Source organism: Vombatus ursinus, unplaced genomic scaffold, assembly GCF_900497805.2.
Source record: "Vombatus ursinus unplaced genomic scaffold, bare-nosed wombat genome assembly UNPS02010461.1, whole genome shotgun sequence".
Lineage (NCBI taxonomy): Eukaryota > Metazoa > Chordata > Mammalia > Diprotodontia > Vombatidae > Vombatus > Vombatus ursinus.
The window spans coordinates 11,928,359-11,948,224 of NW_020950239.1; the positions used below are offsets into that span (position 1 = coordinate 11,928,359).

A 19,866-nucleotide genomic window follows, 5' to 3' on the forward strand; every position below is an offset into this window, starting at 1 on the left:
GTCCTGATGGCTTTAGAATTAGCTTCCTTTTGTCATGTGGTCTGGGTTTGAAGAGAGGCACTGACTGCATGCATCCCATATTATCTGTTTAACGGTGGCTTGAAAAAACTCTGCTGCATTCCCAGTTTGCAGGAGCCCTGATATGCCTCCTCCAGCCCACAACGGGTCTAATTCAGTTTTTGCTGCAAGGTCACTTTCCAATACAGTGTCTTCTTTTTTCTCCCTCCAGTATGCAAGACTATTCAAGGTGTTCTTTTCTCTTTTTCTCTTACTTAGGTTGATGAAGGCGGGAGAGTACCGCTCACATTTCACCATTTCCTGGCTGTGGATCCTGGGAACCTCCAGAGAGATACAGAAGTCAAAATCAGCACTTTGCCTACATATGGCTTCATTGAGAACACCAGGACAGGTACCAGAGAGCCCTTTGACTCCTGGATCTTTATGGGTTCATTTTTCAGTGAGGATGGAGAAAGCATTGTGTTTACCTAATTGGAGTCTGAGATTAGCTGTCTTGGTGAATCTTTGAACTGACTGTGTCAGTGAAATCAGGAGTCCTGTTACCAAGAAACTTTTCTAATTATTCAAAGCCGCTGCTCAGGCGGTCATCCTGAGAGCATGACCTGAATAGAAAGACGTAACGATCTGTTGGGGGTATTCCCTTGGCCCCCTTCCTGCCTCTCCCGTTCCTGGTGTCCTCTGGTGCTGCTGTCCCAGGTGGCTGTCATCACCCTGGCCCCCTGCCTGCCTCTCCCATTCCTGGTGTCCTCTGGTGCCACTGTCCCAGGTGGCAGTCATCGATAAGAAGGCACTAGGTAGAAGAATTGAAAGGCAGGAAGGTATTTGTTGGTGCTAGACCCTTTCGTTTCTGGTAGTAGCTTTGTGATGTACCATGACGGGCAGAGATGAGTGTGCCTCACCATTGAATCTCAACATGGCAGTAATTGGAATGTTTGCTAGCAAGCAAGATCGTTTGGCAGCCTCAACAACTTGGCACCAATAGGAGTGTTTGTTAGCAGTTCCCACAAAGAGGCAGTTACCTGAATGGTCTGTGGGTGGTGGGATCTCTGGGATGGAAGGCTGATCACCTCTGCTCACTTGGAAGTGGTCATTGTTTTCACAGAAGAAGGTTCTGTGCCTTTTCCTTATGTGTTCACTATGGCTGTGTGGACGATGAATTGTAGAGGAGAGAGACCCGAGGCAAAGAAACCAATTAGGAGGCTAATTTAGTAGTCCAGGCAAGAGAGGGTGAGGGCCAGAGCTGGAGTGATGGCCAAGCACATCAAAAGAAGGGATTGAGGCAAGAGATTGTAGAGAGAGAAAGGACAAGATTTGGCATCTAATTGGATGTGTGGGATAAGGGGGAGGGAGGAGACAAAAATGAACTTGGCAGGATGACTCCAACAGGAATAGGCAGCTAGGTGGTGTAGTGGGTAAGAGTGCTGGATCAAGACTCAGGAAAACCCGAGTTCAAATCTTACCTCAGATATTTATTAGCTGTTCGACCCTGAGCAAGTCACTTATCCTTTCTCAACCTAATCTGTAAAATGGAGATGATAATAACATCTACCTTACAGGGTTATAAGGATCATATGAGGTATGTGTACAACACTTTGCAAACCTTAAAGTGCTCTATAAATGCTAGCTATTATTAATAGGGATTTTTTTTTTTGGTGGGAGGGGAAAGGGATTGTTTGGCACAAGGGAGGAGAATGAGTTCTGTTTTGTATACAGTGAGTTTGAGATGATTGTAGGAAATCAGGTTCAAAATATCCAATAGGCAGTTGGAGATGTGTGCCTGAGGTTCAGGAGACAGACTTGAGCTAGATATAGAATCCACCCAGCAAACGAGCACATAAGTATTCATTTAGTGCCTACTTGAGGCCAGGCTCTGCTAAGTGTTGAGGACATATTTTCTCATTTATTATTGTCGACCCACAGACATGCAGTTTTCATATAACTGGTTTATATCTTCAAGTACCAAAACTTTATAGATTTCAGAATTTTACCTTTTGATTTGATGAAGATCTTCTTAAAATAAAATTATATTCTTCCTTGTCCTTATGCTGAATGCCCCCAGAATGTTTTACTTTTTCTTCTCGTGTCTCCTTTCATAGCTTTTCTGTCTCCTCCCTTGCTAACGATTTATAAGCGTTTTTCTTTTTGCTATCAGTAGTTTTCGTCTCATAATTTGCTGTCCCAGGGAAATGTCACTCCCTTCTCTTAGAATCTCTTATTCCCTCTAAATCACTACTGAAGCAACACCTTCCATAAGAAGCCTTTCCTGTTCCCCTGGGAATGCCCTCACTCCCTAAAAAAACATTTATCTTGTATTCATTTTTACATGTGCTTATTTGTGTTCATGCTGTCTCTTCCAGTAGAATGTAAGCTCCTTGAGGACAGTGCCTACTTCATTCTTGTCTTTGATTCTCTAATATGTACAGTGTCTAACATACAGTAATGCGTTTGCCTGGTTAGTAAATTGTTGTTTTCTGTTGCTGTTGTTCAATCATTGTTCTCGAAGTGGACCAATGACATCAGGAGGATGATGTCTTAACTTGCAAGTGAATTAGATTTAAGTGAGGCAGAGCTGAGCAAAGCCATCAGCCTCACCCTGTCCTCCAGAGTCATTGGGGGTCCAGTGGCAAGACGTAGGTCAGGGCGACTGGCGATGGCCCAGTTAGTAAATGTTGGTTGATTGTTGAATTGCCCTGCTAAGCAGAGAGAGTGTTTAGTTTTCTTATCTATCAGGTCCCCCAAATCTCTGATGCGTTCGCTTAACGTAGTCAAGCGGTTACAAAGAAGGTCCGTTTCGCCTCTTTTGTAGGTTTGGTGGAAGAGACAAAATAAGGGCTTGAGCAGCCATTCCGCCAGTGCTCCTCTGTCATTGTCTCCATAATCTAAAGGGAGATGGAGTTCCCAGCAACCAATTTCTGCTCAGTCTCCTAGGAGTAGGAGTGAGGAAGGGGAATGGTACACAATTTCAGGAAAGCCATGTATCAATGAAAGGAAAAGCATTTCTTTATTCCAAGCAAGTGTGATTTAAAAGATTTCTCATCTCCTAGTCTTTGCATCTGGCTTCCAGCAAAGATTGCCATGATTAGTACTCCATGGAGTTTGTAGCTGGTTCCTTCCTGCCAGCCTGGACTTTGCAGCCAGCAGGCAGTTAAGTCAGAAGGTTTTTGTTCATCTCCCATCCCTAGTGGCTAAAAACTGTAAGTGGCGATTTGAAATCAGTCAACTAGGGAATTTGAAAATGAACTGAGTACAAGACAAGTAAACCAGAATGATCCCCTTTTCTCTGCCTCCTCTGTTTCTCCCCCTAGCTCTGAGTCTTGCACCAGATGGAAAGAGGAGCTCAGGCCAGTTGTAGAAGTTAGATCTCCCAGAACTTCACTGGCGCCGCCCCTGTGTTGCCTCTGGGGATGGTGGCCAGCTTACTCTGGAGATTGATGGTGGGAGGTGGATGAGGGAGAAAGGGTTTCAGGGCTTGAGGAAATGTCCCCTTGTTCCTTATGGAAGACCATGAACTGTGCACTGGATTACTTCTAGGGCGGAGGGAAGGACAGGATTCTTCTTGATGAATATGCCAACTAGAGGGAATTGTACCACACTTTGTCACTGTTCAGTTGTGTCTGACAATTTGTGACCCCATGGACCATGGTTTCTTGGCAAAAGGTACTGGAGTGGTTTTCCATTCCATCCTCCAAGTGAATTAAGGTAAACAGGGTTAAGTGACTGCCTAGCGTCACCTAGCTAGTAAGTATCCAAAGCCAGATCTGAACTCAGTTTTCCTGACTCCAGGCCCAGGGCTCTAACCACTGAGCAACTTTGCTGCCTCTGTACTAATCCCTTCATCCATTAGAGCATGGACTCTTGGAGAACAGGAAATGCCTTGTTTTTCACTTAGCAGATAGTAAGCATTTAATAAATGCATTTTCATCCCTTTGCTTATGAGAGGTTATTCATGGCAGGTCATGGCCCATGGAAGACTCTGTCATCTTCTGATTTGCTGTTACCCCCAGTCGCTGAGAAATCTGATTGTCAAGGCAGTGAGAATTATATGTAAAACATATCTATCATTTATGTAAAGCTTTAAAATGTATAAAGCCTTTTACAAAGTATCTCTCCTTTTGTCCTCACAACAACCCTGGGGAGGTGGTAGGTGCTGTTATTATCCCCATTTTACAGATAGGGAAACTGAGGCACGCAGAGATGAAACAACTTGCTCAGGGTCACACAGTGAGTGTCTGAGGCCATCTGAAGTCTTCCTGACTCCAGACCCAGCCGTCTGTCCATCTAGCTGCTTTGAGTCCCTCCACAGCACATCAGTCATGCTAACGACAGTATCTCTTATCTGTGTAAGGATTGATAGGTTTTTGTAAGTATTTGACAGCATATGTGAATGTGTGTCCCAGCAAGGTACACATCCTGCAGTTGAAGACACTGGCAAAGAGGGTTAAAGGACATACTTTGGGCTGCTTGAAGAGTCAGGTCAATAGGAGAACAGACTAGAAATTCTGAGTTTTGTAATGATGATGATGATGATGATGATGATAGCACTGATGTAATGCTTTAAGGTTTGCAAAGCTCTTTACAAATATTATCTCATTTGATCCTCATAACAACCCCAGGAGGTGGGTATTGTTATTACCTCATGTTACAAATGAGGAAACTGAGGCAAATAGAAGTTCAGTGTCTTGCTCAGAGTCACACAGTGAGCATCTGAGGCTGGATTTGAACTCAGGTCTTCCTGACTCCAGATCCAACACTCTGAGATAATATTTGCAATATTCTTTTTAAATATTAATGCATTTATTATGATATGTAAGAATCAGTAATCAAGATTATCATATAATCATATAAATACACATAGATTATTATATTATATATAATATATTACCATAATATTATAATATTAATGTTATATTATTATCATATCATATTATCATATAAATTGTCATATAAATAATAATAATGATGATTAATAAATAATAAAACCCAGTCACCAAAAAAAGAAAGGGGCAGAGAAAATAAGAGTCTTCTGTGTTTTTTCTTTTTTCAAAAATTTATTTATTTATTAATTTATTTACTTATTAACTTATGGAATGAAACAAGCATTTCCATAACACAGTGTGATAAAAAAAGATGACTGCACATGAAACTGCAAATCTGTTACGTATAGCTTGCTATTCCTTTTAAATATATAATAAAGTTATATCTAAATTTTTCCATTTTGTTCTTCCCTCTATCCTACCCCTTCCCTGCCACAGTGCCTGGCACACAGTAGGCATTTAATAAATGCTTATTCCCTCCCTTCTATCCACAATGCCACCCAGCTGCCTAGTTCCTAGCTCTTTCCACTGTGACATACCGCCTCTTTTTAATGCTTATTCAGCCCTTTCTGATCACCATGTTTTCATTCCAGCTTAGTTCAATAAGTAGGAATTGCTAAGCAGGATTTAACTTCTCTCTCCTCTCACATAGGCAGTCGCTTTGGTCCTGGAGGCAGCAGTGACTTGGAAGCATCCTTCCCTTTTCAAGACATTCTGGAAAACCACATTTACTACTTTCAGAGTGTTCATGAGAGCATTGAGCCAACCAGTGATGTCTTCAGTTTCTATGTGAGTGATGGATCTGGCCGTTCAGAGATTTACAGCATCAACGTCACCATTGAGGTAAAGACATTGGGAGAGTGGCCCCTGGCCACAGGGGTCTGGCCCTTAAAGTAACAAGAGAAATACATCTACAGTAGAGATGACTGGGTTTGGCCTTCAGCTCTGAAGGTTACTATTAAAATGGTGCCACCAATTTAGAGAATGTCATGGGAGTTAGGTGACTGTGTTGGGGAAAGTCAGGCTCAGGAATCTAAATGTCTACTTTGAGAGTGCACTTTGTTTAGTGTGTTCAAGAGGCTCTGGCCTCTGTTTCTATTAAAAATACAGGTTGCTCCTTTATCCCAGATAGGTCCTGTGATTCTTGAAGTCAGTCACTTTTCTTAGTGGTTTTAAAATCTATTTTAAAGCCAAAGAAGAAGCCCCCTCCTCTGTCCTCATCGTAATAGCTAGCATTTGTAGAGTGCCTACTATGTGCCAACCCTGGCCTAAGTGCTTACAAATATTACCTCATTGGATCCTCCCAACAATCCTGAGAGGTAGTTGCTAATATCATCCTCTTTTTACAATTGAGGAAACTGAGGCAAATAGCTGCTAAGTGACGTGGTCAAGGTCACATAGTTAGTGTCTAAGGTCAGATTGGAACTTTTATGACTCAAAGCCCAGAGCTCTATCCACTGTGTTATGTAGCCTCAATGAATGTATTTTAAAAAAAAATCAAGTCAAGGCATCATTGGATATATAGGAATGCTGATGATTTGTGTGGAGTTACTTTATATCCTACTACTTGCTAAAATTATTAATTTTTTCGACTAACTTCTTAGTTGAGTCTTTAGGATTTTCCAAATGTATCATCTTATCAGCTGCCAAAGAGGTAATTTTATTACCTCATTCCCTATTGTGATTCCTTCTGTTTCTTTTTCTTCTCTTATTGCTATATTGCTAGGGCTTCCAATATAATGTTGAATAATATTGGTGACAGTGGGCCTCCTTGTTTCACACCTGATCTTATTGGGAAGGCTTCTAACTTAGCTCCATTACAAATAATTTTTGCTGATGGTTTTTGGTAAGATATCGCTGGAAGGAGTATATTTTCTTGTTTGACTTGCCATCTGTTGAGTAGCAAAGAGGATTTAAACCCAGATATTTTGACTCCAAAACCAGAACTTTACCGATTGCATCATTCTGCTTTTTTGCATAGGTAGACCCACTCGCTGTATACACACAAAAAAAGTCTAAGAAAGAGCTAAAGACCTTTCCCCACCTCTTCCAACACACAAACCCATAACAGCCGGTATTTAATAATTTTAGTATGTAACTGTGCAAATGAAATCTGCTTCCCATAGGAGACATCTGAAGACAAGCTTTGGTAGAGTATTGGAATTCAGTACGATCCAACTGAGAGAGTTTGACTCCAACTTTGGAGCCAAAGCATCTGGGTTTGAATACTCCCATCTACTCAATCTTTTTGTGACTTTGGGCAGCCCACTTAAGCTTTTGAACTAAATGCCATCTAAAGTCCCTTTCAACTCAGAATCCTCTGATCCTATTTATCCGACATTACTTTTTCTTTTTTTTTAACAAAGGGGTATTTTGTGTGTAGGCTAGCTCTGCTCTCAAGCTATATTGGTTTGATCATTGAAATTAGGTATAGATGAAATTTTGAGGGTGTGAATGGCTAGTGTGGTACTTTGAGCCAGTGTGTTTTTTCCTCCAGTTTTGAATTTATGCATATGTGGTGTGTTTTTCTCTCCTTTAATTAGAAGAGAAATGATGAGTCTCCCAAGATGACCATCCAGCCCATCAGAGTGCAAGAGCGCTCAGGAGTGGTGATCAGAAATACATCCTTGAGTCTGCAGGACCTGGATACTCCAGACAGCGAACTGGTTTTTGTACTAACGAAAAAGCCTGATCATGGTAAGATATGTCCATCCTTCAGTGTATTTCTTTTTAATGGAAGTTCCTCATTGCCATTAAGTTCTAAAGGCATCCCAAGAGTCTCAGAGCTTAAAGCTGCCCGAGACTCTTGGGACACGTCCCGTATAGGTTACATTTTCTTATCTGTGCATGTGTTCCATTCACCTCACCTACTCCAAGAATGTAAGCTTCTTGAGAGCGGGGGTTGTCTTATTTGGGGCTTTGAATCCTCAGAGCCTGGTATAGTGCCTGGCCCATTGCAGGTGCTTAATAAATAACTCTTAATTTATTGATCTCAAAAAGCAGAAAAATGACAAGAAAACCAAAAAGCTTTTGATCTTACAGATAGAGCTAGTATTGTTGCTACCTATCATTGCTGCTGGTTCTTGCACTACCAAATTAGCTTTACTTACAGCTTACTTTAGTAAACTGCCTATTAAAATATATTTTATTATATATTATTAAAATATTATTATATATTATAAACTATTAAAATATATCTCATTATTAAATATATCTTATTGCACCATCTCAGGGGAAGGTAAGGGGAAAAAAATTTGGAACTCAAAATTTTTTTTAAATGTTAAAAAAAAAAAAACTGGGGCAGTTAGGTGGCACAGTGGATAGAGCACTGGCCCTGAAGTCAGAAGGACCTGAGTTCAAATCCAGCCTCAAACACTTGACACTTAATAGCTGTGTGACCCTGGGCAAGTCAATTACCCCATTGCCTAGCCAAAAATAAATAAATAAATAAAAAATTGCTTGAAAACTTAACATGTAACTGGGGGAAAATAAAATATATATTTAAAAAGTAAAAATAAAATATGTGCCAGTGAGAATTTAAAAAAAAAAACCCATATCATCAATATAATAGAACTAAATATCTTTCTTGACTTGTAAAGGATCTCAAAGCATTTTTCACAGTTCCCTTCTCAGGACAGAATTAAAGGGTACCACCCCCATTTTGCATAAGAAGAAACCAAGGTTTGGCAATAAAGTTCATAGGACAGGGTGTGGTCCTTGGGCTGCTGGGTGCCCATATCCATTTGCATCTTCTTACAAGATTTTAACCTGGACAGCCAAGATGATGGGTCTTCTGCTTTGGTGGTGAGGCCATGGTGGGAAGACGAGAGTAGCAGCATTACTTGGCAAGATGGAAAAAGACACCTTGTCACTAGGTTGACTCATAGTCCCAGAAATGTTTGTTTGTATTCATCGAGTGCTTTTGATGAGAGTTTTTAGCAGTCACCTAACTGCTGTTGACCCACGAGTTCTCAGAAAGATAACTTGGTTCCTTTTGCCACAACTTTGTTTTTCACCCTCAGGTTCTCTCCATCGAAGACAGTTCTCCTCAGAGCCGCTGGAGAATGGCCGGATCTTATCCCAAGGATCTTCCTTCACATACCAGGATATCCTGGACGGCTTGATTGTCTACACCCCTGGCGGGCCTGGTGTGACTGTGGATGAGTTCCATTTCTCCCTCACAGATGGCCTCTATACTGAGACAGGGAGGGTGGAGCTCTCCATGGAGCTCCCCAAGAGCAAACCTCCCCAACTGGCTATGAACCGAGGCCTGCAATTGTCCGCAGGTACTGAGAGGGGCCAACCAGCGGCAAGGGAGAGAAATGGTAGTGGTGACCTCAATTCCTTGTCCATTCCTCACCTGGTTGTGTGTGTAACTTTTTCCTTAGTGGTCTGGTAAATACTAGTGACCTGTCGATATACTAGGACAAAATGTTCAAAATTTGTGAATTTTAATTTGTGAATGAGAGAATTGTTCTTCAAACACTATGGCAGAGCAAGTCAGCTTCTCTGGACCCATTAGCTTCCTCAGTGTAAAATGGAGATATTATTTATTTCCACCTCATAGGATTACTGTGAATTCCAATGAGGTAGTATATTTTAAACAACTTGCCAGACTGATAGCATCATGTAAATGTCAGCTGGTATTATTATCATCTGCATCTTTATTATTATCAGAGGAAGAAAAATCTTCCTAGGGGATAATTAGCCAATTAGGAAGGTATTGACCTGTTTAGTGCCTGGAGAAATTAAATTTCGGTCCGTAGGCACTAATGATCAACAGTGACCTTCCTTGGCATGTATGGTTTGGTAAGTTGTAAATAATAATTTCTTCCCTGGTCCCCAGAATTAATTTGGCAAGCAATTGAAATGATGGACCTCTAGTTTAAAGGAGTAGCATCCTGTGAAGATGACTGGACTAGCAACCAGGACACCGGGATTCTTGTCTCAAGTCTGTCACCAGCTAGTATTGTGACCTTGGCCTAGTTTTGTGATCTTGGACTAGTCAGTTTCCCCATTTCAAAAATGGGGAAAATTGACTAAATCATCTGTGAGCGCTAAGCTCCAGCGACTGGAAGCATCTCAGTAATTTTCCTCTTCTCCAGGTTCTGTAGCCCGGATCACAGACCAACACTTAAAAGTGGCAGGCACCATTCTGGATGACCTGAAGGTTATGTACGTCATGAAGAAAGATCCCAGTGTGGGGCGCTTGCAGCTGGCAAGGAATGACAATTTGGAGCAAATCTCTGTTAAGGGACCGGTCAAGAGCTTCACCCAAGATGACATCAGCCAAGGTGAGCAGCTCAGTTCTACCCACCCCTCCCCTCCTCAGCCTCCCAGCCTAGGAAAGTTAGCTTCCCTTGTATGCCATCCCCAATTACAGGAGCCTGGGAATCCTCCCTTACTCATGGTAATGAGCAGGGCTTTCCTGATGTCACCTCTTCTGTTTTGTGTTCAACCTAAGTCATATCTTCATTTTCTTCCATTATACTTCCCCCCTTCTTCTTGTTAAAGGAAAATCTTTTTTTAAGTGGGAGAATTCTCCTTAATGTTGTTTGCTTTTCCTTAAAAAAAAAAACTGTCTTCATTCTATCTGGAATTTACTCATGCTACTGCAAAATTCTGGTTTATTGTGGAGGGAAATGAGGTTAAAAAGTTGTGTGTGTTTATGTATGTGTGTGGGTGTTAGAGATACCGAGAGAGACATACACAGACACAGAGAGAGAGAAAGAGAAAGAAAGAGAGAGTCAGAGAGAGACAGATACATGGAATGAGGGGGATAGATTAAGGTGAAAATGATGTCTTCCCTAGGTGGGCAATTTATATCTTTCCTGCTCCCCAAAGAGCACAAGTTAATGAAGTAAGCAGAATAGAAGGACATAAATCAGTGCTGCCTGGGGGAAATTACCTGGTTCATCCCTCCGTTAGGAAATGCTGATGCAATGTAAAGTATAAATGTTTAATGCTACTCTTGTTACTAAGCAGTGCTTTCCAGCATTTTTTTAAAAGTTGAGTTGAGGGGAAAAGGTGGGGTCAGGGCAGCAAGGCTTTGTGCTAAGGGCGGGCTCGGGTTAGAAGTGGCTACATCCTGGGGGACAGAGTAGGATCTTTCTTCTTGTGATGGGATTCTGCACCAGTGCCCTGCACACAGAATGGGTTGCATCCATGTTGGTTCAGCTGGATTGGACCTAGCTCTGGGTCAGAGGGGTGGAAATGAGGAAGGCCTAAGCATGGGTATTGCTAAGTTTGGCCATAGAGGATCGTCAGGTGCTCTAAGGCACAGGGGCAAAAATAAGGCTGAAAAGTTGTTTTTTTTTTTTTTTTTAAAAACAAGTCACTTTTTTATCAAAAGAAAGACCTAGCTTGCTGTGGATGAGCCACATTCTGCTGGGGGAGATAACACATCAGCAAAGCTACAGGTTACTTTCAGGCTCTTTGGCCGCTGGGGACATTGACTACAGGCCCCTTTCTTCTAACTTTGTTAGAAAAATGACTTTGGTTTGGAGGGAACAGAAAAGAAGAGGCGGGCATTGAGAATTTATTCCTCTCCATCAAAAGCTTCCACACTCAGTCTGAGGTGCTCCTTAAAATTTAGGGGAAAAGCTGGCATGATTCTCTTGTCAGGTTTTTGTAAGTCTTTATTCTCCGATGTTCTTCCTCTTCCTTGCAGGTTGGGTCGAATACAGACATGAGAAGGGGGAATCTGGAGGTAGTTTTGCTTTTAAATTTGATGTGGTTGATGCCGAAGGCAACAAGCTGATTGACCAGTCATTCTCCATCAATGTCCTAGGTAAAAAGAAGGTATTGGGCTTCTGAAAGACAGATCGTTTAGTGAAGTTATCTAGGTTTGATTTACTGGATGCTTTTTTGACAGCACTCAGTTTATGGTGGGAAATGTCTACTATGAAATCTGAATCGCTTTTCTTCATCTGAGGGAATCGCATGCCTCCTCTTCAGTGGAATTGATCGTAGCTAGGTTTAGTGAGGTCTGCCTGCAGGCCCTGGGGACTTCTGGGGAGGCCAAGGCTGGTAGATTGCTTGAGCTTGGGAGTTCTGAGCTATGGTTGGGCTAGAGCCAATCAGGTGTCCACATTGAGTCTAGCGACAAAATACCCCCAGGAATGGAAGGCTGCTGGGCTGCGTAAGGAGTGACAGCCAGCCCAGGTGATTAAAAGGGCAGCTTAAAGCTTCCATCCTCATCAGTACTGAGAGCAGGCTTGTGAGTGGCTACTGCATTTAGAGCCTGCATAAGACAGGGAGGCCCAGTCTCCCCTAACCCCCTCCCCCCTAAAAAGGAACAAGATAGTCACCTATTGCTATGTCAGACACTTAACTCATCATATAACCCTAGACAAATCAGTTCCCTTTGCTGAACAAATTTTCTTATCTGTAAAATGGGATAACAATATTCATACTATCTATCTTATTAATAGTTAGCATTTATATGGTGTTTTAAGGTTTGCAAAGCACTTTTCAAGCACTATCTCAGTTTATCCTCACGACACACCTGGGAGGTAGATGCTATTGTTATCCCCACTTTACAGATGAAGAAAGTGAGGCAGACAGAAGTCACACGACCAATGAACTATCTGAGGCTAGATTGAACTCAGATCTTCCTGACTGCAAATCTAGGGCTCTCTTCTCTGAACCACCTAGCTGCCTCAGTCGCCTGCCTTCCAATGTTGTGATTAGAACGCTTTGCAAACCTTAGAGTAAACTGTTAGCATGATTATTACCAGGAATTAAGGGCAATGTGGCATCTTGGATAGAGGGAAGGATCGCAAAATCAAGAAGACCCGACAGGCACTGGCCTTGTCACCTTGGGCAAGTCACTTAACGTCTTTCTGAGATTATAAATTGCAGTGGGGTTGCCAGGCTGCATTGGCAGAGGGATTTTCCTCACCATGGGAATCACCAGTTGGCACCCCAGAAAATATCAGGAAAGCCCCAATCATTTGTTGTTGTTTAGTCATTTCTGACTCTTTGTGACCCCATTTGGGGTTTTCTTGGCAAAGATACTGGAGTAGTTTGTCATCTCCTTCTCCAGCTCATTTTACAGATGAGGAAACTGAGGCAAACAGGGTGAAGTGACTTGCCTAGGGAAGCCAATGTCTGAGGTCATATTTGAACTCAGGTCTTCCTGATTCCAGACCTGGCACTCCATCCATTGTGCCACACATTTCATGTGCTATATTCCTGGCAAACAGAGTAAGTGTAGTTAATCACTCTGGCATAAATATTTGATACGTAAGCCATGCACCAGTCATTGAGAAAAGGTCAAAATGGCCTTTTAATTCTTGTCACTTTGTTCCCAATATTTTCAGAAGACAGATTCCCACCTGCCGTCATAGTTAACAAAGGACTGGTCCTGGATGAAAACTCAGTAAAGAAAATCACAACTCTGCAGCTATCAGCCACTGACCAGGACAGTGAGCCTGGGGAGTTAATCTACAGGATTACAAGGCAGCCCCAGCTGGGATACTTGGAACATGCAGCATCACCAGGTTCTTCTTTTTTTAATACATTTTTTTTGCTTGCTTTCTCAAGGAGGGAGGAGGAAAGGGAGGGAAGGAGAGAATCTGGAACTCAAAATTTAAAAAAAAAAGAATGTTAAAATTATTATTATATGTAATTGAAAATAAAATATGTAAACTACATTTTATTAATACGTTTTGTTTTTAGGTCACATTGAAAATAAAATATATAAACTACATTTTATTAATACCTTTTGTTTTTAGGTCACATTGAAAATAAAATATATAAACTACATTTTATTAATACCTTTTGTTTTTAGGTCACAAGAAGAATGGGGTGGGCGGAATTCAGCACAACTGCATCAGGTCATTTCTTGACTGACTGTTGTGGGTCTTACTTGGTGAAGTTTTGAATTCCTTCTTGTCTTTTTCTTATCCCTTAGGTCTCAAAGAAAGGCCTGGAGACATCAGGAATGATTGTTGTACTGAAAAGAGCTTTTTTTTTTTTTTTTTTTTTTGGCTAGGCAGTGGGGTTAAGTGACTTGCCCAGAGTCACACAGCTAGTAAGGGTTATGTGTCTGAGGCTGGATTTGAACTCAGGTCCTCCTGAATCCAGGGTTGGTGCTCTATCCACTGCACTACCTAGCTGCCCCTGAAAAGAGCTTTTTCTTAGAGGTAGCGTAGAGGGGAAAGCCCTGGATTGAGTGCCATTGTATGTCTTTGGGCAAGTCAGGATGTGTAAAATAAGTGGGCTGGCCTAGGTGATCTTCCCTTCTATCGGCTTGCCATCCTGGGATCCAGCAGTATCCAAGAGAGGGCCATCTTGTCTCCAGAGTTTATAGCCTTAAATAGAGCCACATAGAGCTTCATTTCAGCTATGTTTCTATTTCAAATATAAGCAAATGAGTTTCTCCACTCATGTGCGAACTTGGTCCCTTTTTGGTTAAGAAAGCAGTATATGACTGTCATTGACCCCATGGTGAAAGAGCTATGTACGTGGCTTACCTACCAAACATTCCAGATCCAGCATTAAATCAGAAATAAAAAAATACAGGAATTGAACCCAAAATACAAAGTAAAGAGGACTGGAATCTCACTGTAATTGATAATCTGACAAAGGCGTCTGAGGTAAGAGCCACCAGGTTGTTCCCCAGCGCATTGCTCTCTGGCCTCCACGATGTCATCTGCTTATGAATTAATGGCCATGAAATGGACGCCTTCAAAATCCCCTTCTTACTCTTAAGTTCTGGGATGCCAGTTTAGCTAATTAGTCATTCACACAATTTCCCTGACTATGGGACTTGTGGGATCATCCTGGTCTAAATTTTAAAATAATCTAGAATCATTCATTCAACATGCATTTATTAGTCAGCCAACTGTCACTTACTAAATATAAATACCCACTGTGTGCCAGGCAATGTGCTAAATGAGTGCTTGGGACACAAAGAAAGGCAAAAGGCGATGCCTGCCCTCGAGGGGCTCCCAGTCCCTCCCCCTGGGAGACACTTTGCAAATAACTCTGTGAGAAGATATAGACAGAATGAATGGTGGGTAGTTTCATATGGAAGGTTTATTAGCCTTTTAACAGGGCTTGGGAAAGGCTGCTTGTAGAAGGTGTAGTTTTAGCTGGGACTTAAAGCTAATTAAGCTTATTAAGCACCTCTTATGTGCCATGAACAGTGCTAGAGACTGAGAGTTAAAAAAAAAAATGTGTGCATGCATGTATGTGTGTGCCTGTATATTATGTATATACACACATACATGTATATGTACACATACATGTATGTGTGTGTGCACGCACACACAGCCTTGGCCCAGAAGGAACTTAGATTCTCTTAAGGGAAACAATGTACATAACTAGATATATACAGAAAATATAAAAATCAGTAGGGAGGGCCCTGGGGATATCTCGCTAAGTTTCAGGGTAAGATGGTGCTTGAACTGAATCTTCAAGAAAATGAGGGATTTGAGGAGGTGGAGGTGAGCAGGGGATGAATTCCGGGCATGATGCACAGTCTTCAAAGGCACCTCTGGGAGGTCAGAGAATCATAGAATTTGGCTATCGAAAGGGACTGTTGGGCCTTCCACTCCCAGCCATGTACTCAAGGGACCCCTTCCATAACATGCGCCACAAAGGATGATGGTTCAGCTTCTGCTTGACGACCTCCCAGCAGCAGTGGGAAGGAGGCCCCGGGCCTCTCCAGTAAGCCTGTTCTAGCCCAGGCCTAATCACTCCGTGTGACAGCTTCAAGACAGTTCTCAACATTCTCCCGAGCCTTCTCTTCGCATCCTCCATTCCTTCAAATGATAGAATTGGAATGTCATGTATGAGGAACAGCAGAAGCATCAGTTTGGTTAATTCAGAGAGTATGGGAAGGGAAGTAATGTATGATAATTTTGGAAAGGCACGTTGGCTGTAGCTAGCGAAGGGCTCCAGATGTCAAACAGAAAAGCTTCTATTTATCCCAGAGACAACAGAAAGTCCCTGGAGTCTATTGAGTAGAGAATGGCATAGCCAAGGCAGTATTTAATACATATCACTTTGGCAACTTTATGAAGGACAGATGGGAGACAGGGAGGGAGATGAATTTTTTTTGAGGCAATGAGAGTTAAATGACTTGCCCAGGGTCACCCAGCTAGGAAGTGTCTGAGGACGGATTTGAACTTAGGTCCTCCTGACTCCAGGACTGGTGCCCTATTCACTGTGCCACATGGCTGCCTCTGAGGGAAATGAATTATGAGGCTACTATAATAGTTCAGGTGAGAAATGATGACGACCTGCACTAGGTTGGGGACCTTCTGAGTGGAGAGAAGAGATCAGATCCAAAAGATCTCATGGAGGCAGTAATGATTAGATTTGGCAATCGATTAGATGTGATGAGAGGAGAGAGACTGATGAGTCCAGGATGATGATGATGGTGAGGTCACATGGGACACTAGAAGGATGGTGGTTCCCTTGACAGGGAAATTTAGATGAGCTGGATAGGTTTTGGGGAAAAGATAATTAGTTCTGTTTGGGACATGCGTAAGTGATGTTTATTCAGTTTGAAATGTTAAATACACCGTGATGTGGGGCTGGAGCTGAGGAGAGAAACTGGGTGGGGAGACAGAGATTTGGGAGTCATCTCTGCATAGAGAAAAATCATCCTTTGAATATCTTAGCAAAAAAGTGTTAACTTTCAAGTGGCTTTTTATTAGATAACATTTACATGATTAAAAATAATCCTGAAACCAGGAATCCCATTACATACAGAGGGTATAAAACATGTTAGGATGACATTGCAGGATGCGTATTATTAGGGGAAGCAGTTGGTATTGTCTGCATCTTTTCAGTTTCAGTGATTTTTCATCTTCTGCTCATTTTTCTGAGTTAGCCAAGACTGAGTCAAAATTGGTTCCTTTTATTCTTCATGGAACAAATGTATTTTCCATTTGTGCCTGTGGGTGTTGGACCCTAAATCCATTAAATCCATCCCTAAACTTGAGCTCGGATGTTTTGTCTTGGGATTGGATCGTTTGCCCTTGTTGGTGTCAGCGAAAAAACAACTTAGCTTTTTCATAAACGGCAAAAGGAAGCCCTTTGATTTAAATGTTCCCTGTTTGATTCTGACATCAGCAGCACAGCTTTTTATCATTAAAAAAACAAAAAGCGCCACCACGAAACCCTACCAACTTCCACGGTTTATATTCACATCTCTACTTATCGATAACCATTTCTTAGGAAGATGGAGCCTCTTGCTCTGCTGGGGCATTAGCTTCCCGATGAGGCATTTTATATTTTCTGTGTTTGCAGCATCAGCTCTTAACAGGCTGGAACTGAAGTGGTCCGTCTTATAGATTTCTGTCTAACCCTGCAAGGCAAAGCTATATCTCTCTTGGAAGATGTAATAATATCAGGCTAACTGCATTGAGACTTCAAATATTGTAGAATCCTAGAGTGTTACAGCTAGAAGAAACCTTAGGGATCATCTGGGAGAAGCCTTATTTTACAAAAGATTCCAAAGCCCAGAGATAGGAAGTGACTTATTCAGGGTGTCAGCTCTGAAAATAAATGACCAAAGGGTCACAGAAGTTATGCAACCTCTGTTAACTCTGAAAATACCAAAGAGCTTGCACAGGTTGTGACAACCACCGTTAACTCTGAGAAATAAAATAAAATAAGAACAAAAGAAAACCAAAGACCTAACAGTGGTCTTAAGCAAAAAGCTTTCTTTATTCTGTTGGAGGAGGAACACTAGATGTGTGTGCTGGGGCCTGCTCTAGGAGGAGACCCACTTTAGTGAACCCAAATCTTATAATACATACAGCAGTGGCTACGCAGTGAACTGTAGCCCTGACAACGAGAGGTAACAGCAACAGTGAGACAAGTTTGATTCATAGCAGGACTACATGACCAGTGGATACTGCGGGCATTTGTCCTAGCTCAGGAACCACCTGGTGCTGGTGTGAAATAATTCTGGGATTTTACTGTGGCTGAGTTCTTCCAGGGGATGAACACAAAGGATTGTTGTTGTGCCAGGCTCTGGGCACAGCCTGCTTGCTGGGCCTTAGCTCTGGAAAATAGGGTGTCTCCTAATAGTCAAAAGAGAGGGGTGGTCTTGGCATGGGCATCTTGACAAGAGTCAGACACGACCAGTTAGTAAAAGAGATAGGATGTAGACCTCTTAGTTGCTAGTCTAATGGCCCATCATTAGCCCAATGCTCATTTCTCTGTTTGAACGTGCATCTTTACATATGAGCTAGAACTATCCATCTGGATTTCCAGACTGACCTGTCACCTGCGTGGCAAACTCAACAGCAGCCGGCCATAGCAAGAAGGGAAATGCTGTTATGAAATTGGATCACGTTGAGAAGTGTGAAGTGTCTAATATGAGGCAGATGATCGTCCATTGGTGCTCTGCCCAGGTCAAACTGTATCTGGAGTTGTGTGCCCCATATTGAAGAGGACATTGCCACGCTGGGGCATTCCAGAGGAGGGCAGCCAGGATGGGGAAGGAGGGAGGGGGTCATGTCATAGGAGTGTAATCGGGAAGAACCAAGCATGTTTAGCCTGGAGAAGTCCCAAGGGGGTAGGATAGCTGTTCAGGTATTGGAAGGGCTCTCACTTCCAAGGGGAGATCAGATTTGTTCTGCTTTGCCACAGAGGACAGAATTAGAAGCAATGCCCAGAAGGTACAGAGGGGCAGATTTGAACCTAATGTAAGAAAAGACTTCCTTGCAGTTTGAACTCTCCTAAAGTGGAGTGGCCTGCCTTGGGAGGCAGGGAGTTTCCCCTCACTGGAGGTTTTCAAAGGAAGGTTGGACAACCATCTGTTGAGAACATTTTAGAAGACAGTTAGGCGGCATAGTTTATAGAGCACAGTGACTTGAAGTCAGGAAGACCTGAGTTCAAATTCTGCTTCAAACACTTCCTAGCTGTGACCCTATACAAGTCACTTATTTTTTGTGCTTCAGTTTCCTTATCTGTAAAATGGGTATAATGATAGCACCTACCTCCCAGGGTACTTGTTAGCATCAAATGAGATAACCTGTATAAAGGACTTTGGAAACCTTAGAATGCTCTATATAAATGCTAGCTGTTATTATTATTAGTTATTATCATTATTATTTCTTGTTCAGATGTGATTTGAACTCTGAGGTCACTCCCAGCTCTGAGATTCTGTCTCACCTTGCCCATATGACTGCAGACTGTCACATGATATAAATCATAACTGAGATACTCTTCTATTATCTTGATTTCCACAGGCAGGGCTGGCCCCCATTTCTCTTATCAGTTCTTTTTTCCTTTTCACCCTCAGTCATTTAGTGTTCCTCTTTTCCTCTTTTGCCAGGCATCCAGATCAGCTCCTTCACTCAGGTGGACCTAACTGCTCGAAGCATTCAATACATCCACACCAGTGAGGTGGAAAAGCACAATGATGCCTTTACCTTCACCGTCTCTGATGGAACCAACCTAGTGAGTGGTGAAATTCCTTCTCTCTCCTTGCATAAGGGATTTCTAACCAGCTACATTCTTCTGTTCAGTATGTCAGTAGACTCAGGTGGGCGTTCCCTCCAAGGATAGTTTCACAGGGGACTGAAGTCAAAATATTCAAGGCTGGTTCAAGTTCCATTTCCATGAAATTGCTGCCTTTACAGATTAATAAAGCAGAACTTGTGGTCTCCTGGTATAGGCTTTAAGAACCCAGGATTGTTGGGCATGGGGTACCTCCAGGCAGCTAGAGGGTATAGCAGCTAGAAAGTTAAGCCTGGAATCTGGGAGAGCTAAGTTCAAAACCAGCTTCAGACACCTACTAGCTGTGGGACCCTGGGCAATTCGCTTAACGTCCATTTGCCTCAGTTTCCTAAATTGCAAAATGGGAATAATAATAGTACTATGTCCTAAAGTTGTTGTAAGAGTCAAATGAGGTAATATTTGTCGAGCACTTAGCACAGTGCCTGGCACATAATAGGCATTATATGAATACTAGCTATTATTATTGTTAATATTATCATCACTATAATCTATAGTACTTGATGCCAGATGGCTGAAGTTGGCAGTTTGCTTAAGTTTGGGAGTA

The 19,866-nt window shown here is 42.2% G+C and overlaps 1 protein-coding gene across 1 annotated transcript in view; it reads left to right on the forward strand.

The window, feature by feature from the left end:
- FRAS1 (Fraser extracellular matrix complex subunit 1) overlaps nt 1-19,866 on the forward strand; it is a 475,354-nt gene that overhangs the window by 370,510 nt on the left and 84,978 nt on the right. Inside the window, exons 41-48 of the mRNA XM_027854503.1 lie at nt 277-409; nt 5,485-5,675; nt 7,376-7,529; nt 8,855-9,118; nt 9,938-10,126; nt 11,503-11,622; nt 13,157-13,336; nt 19,138-19,262. Coding sequence (XP_027710304.1) covers nt 277-409; nt 5,485-5,675; nt 7,376-7,529; nt 8,855-9,118; nt 9,938-10,126; nt 11,503-11,622; nt 13,157-13,336; nt 19,138-19,262 — 1,356 coding nt within the window. The remainder of the gene's footprint in view (nt 1-276; nt 410-5,484; nt 5,676-7,375; nt 7,530-8,854; nt 9,119-9,937; nt 10,127-11,502; nt 11,623-13,156; nt 13,337-19,137; nt 19,263-19,866) is intronic.